Raw genomic sequence first — 617 nt, 5'->3', positions numbered from 1 at the left:
TATTCTTCTCTCTAGGGTTTAGGGTTTAGGGTTTAGGGTTTACGGTTTGGCCTCAGGCTAGACAAGACCTGCCACCATCTTCGGGCGATTGTTTTTGAAGCCTCTGGGCGGCCCGTGTACCGCCTCTCCGGTAGCTTTAAACCCTAAACCCTAATCCTAAACCATAAACCCTAATCCTAAACTATAAACCCTAACCCTAAACCCTAAATACCAGCTGCTTCGCACGTTCACAGGGCGACATCAGGTCAAGGGGATCACTCTGTCGTGGGGATAACTCAGGGGTAGAGTTAGGGGTTGCATCTTCAAGACACAGATTTTAGGGTTTAGGGTTTAGGATTTAGGGTTTCTGGTTTATGCGGCAGGGCAGTGGTCCAGCGCTCTGTACGTCGAGGAGGCGCCCCCATTCCCCCCCCACAAAAAGTGGAAAGTTCCGCGTCAGGTAGGTTTTATGATTTAGGGTTTAAGGCTTGGGGTTTGCCCCAAGGGTTTGGGGTCTGTGTTTAGGGTTTAGGGTTTAAGGTTTAGGGTTTGCGCCGAGGGTTCAGGTTTTGCGTATTCGTACAGGTAGAGGAGTACCGACGAAGCGAAACTGGTCCCCCAGCGGACAGCCCTGACAA

The 617-nt window shown here is 51.1% G+C and overlaps 1 protein-coding gene across 1 annotated transcript in view; it reads left to right on the top strand.

The window, feature by feature from the left end:
* Positions 1-617, top strand: part of EMH_0005340 (oxysterol-binding protein, putative) — a gene marked incomplete at both ends in the record, with an annotated part of 12,791 nt that overhangs the window by 10,963 nt on the left and 1,211 nt on the right. The window contains 2 exon segments of the mRNA XM_013497169.1: positions 57-130; positions 363-439. Of these exon segments, the coding sequence (XP_013352623.1) occupies positions 57-130; positions 363-439 (151 nt within the window).

This window comes from Eimeria mitis, genomic scaffold (assembly GCF_000499745.2).
Source record: "Eimeria mitis Houghton genomic scaffold, Emh_scaff251, whole genome shotgun sequence".
Lineage (NCBI taxonomy): Eukaryota > Apicomplexa > Conoidasida > Eucoccidiorida > Eimeriidae > Eimeria > Eimeria mitis.
This window is presented reverse-complemented; position numbering and strand designations above follow the sequence as displayed.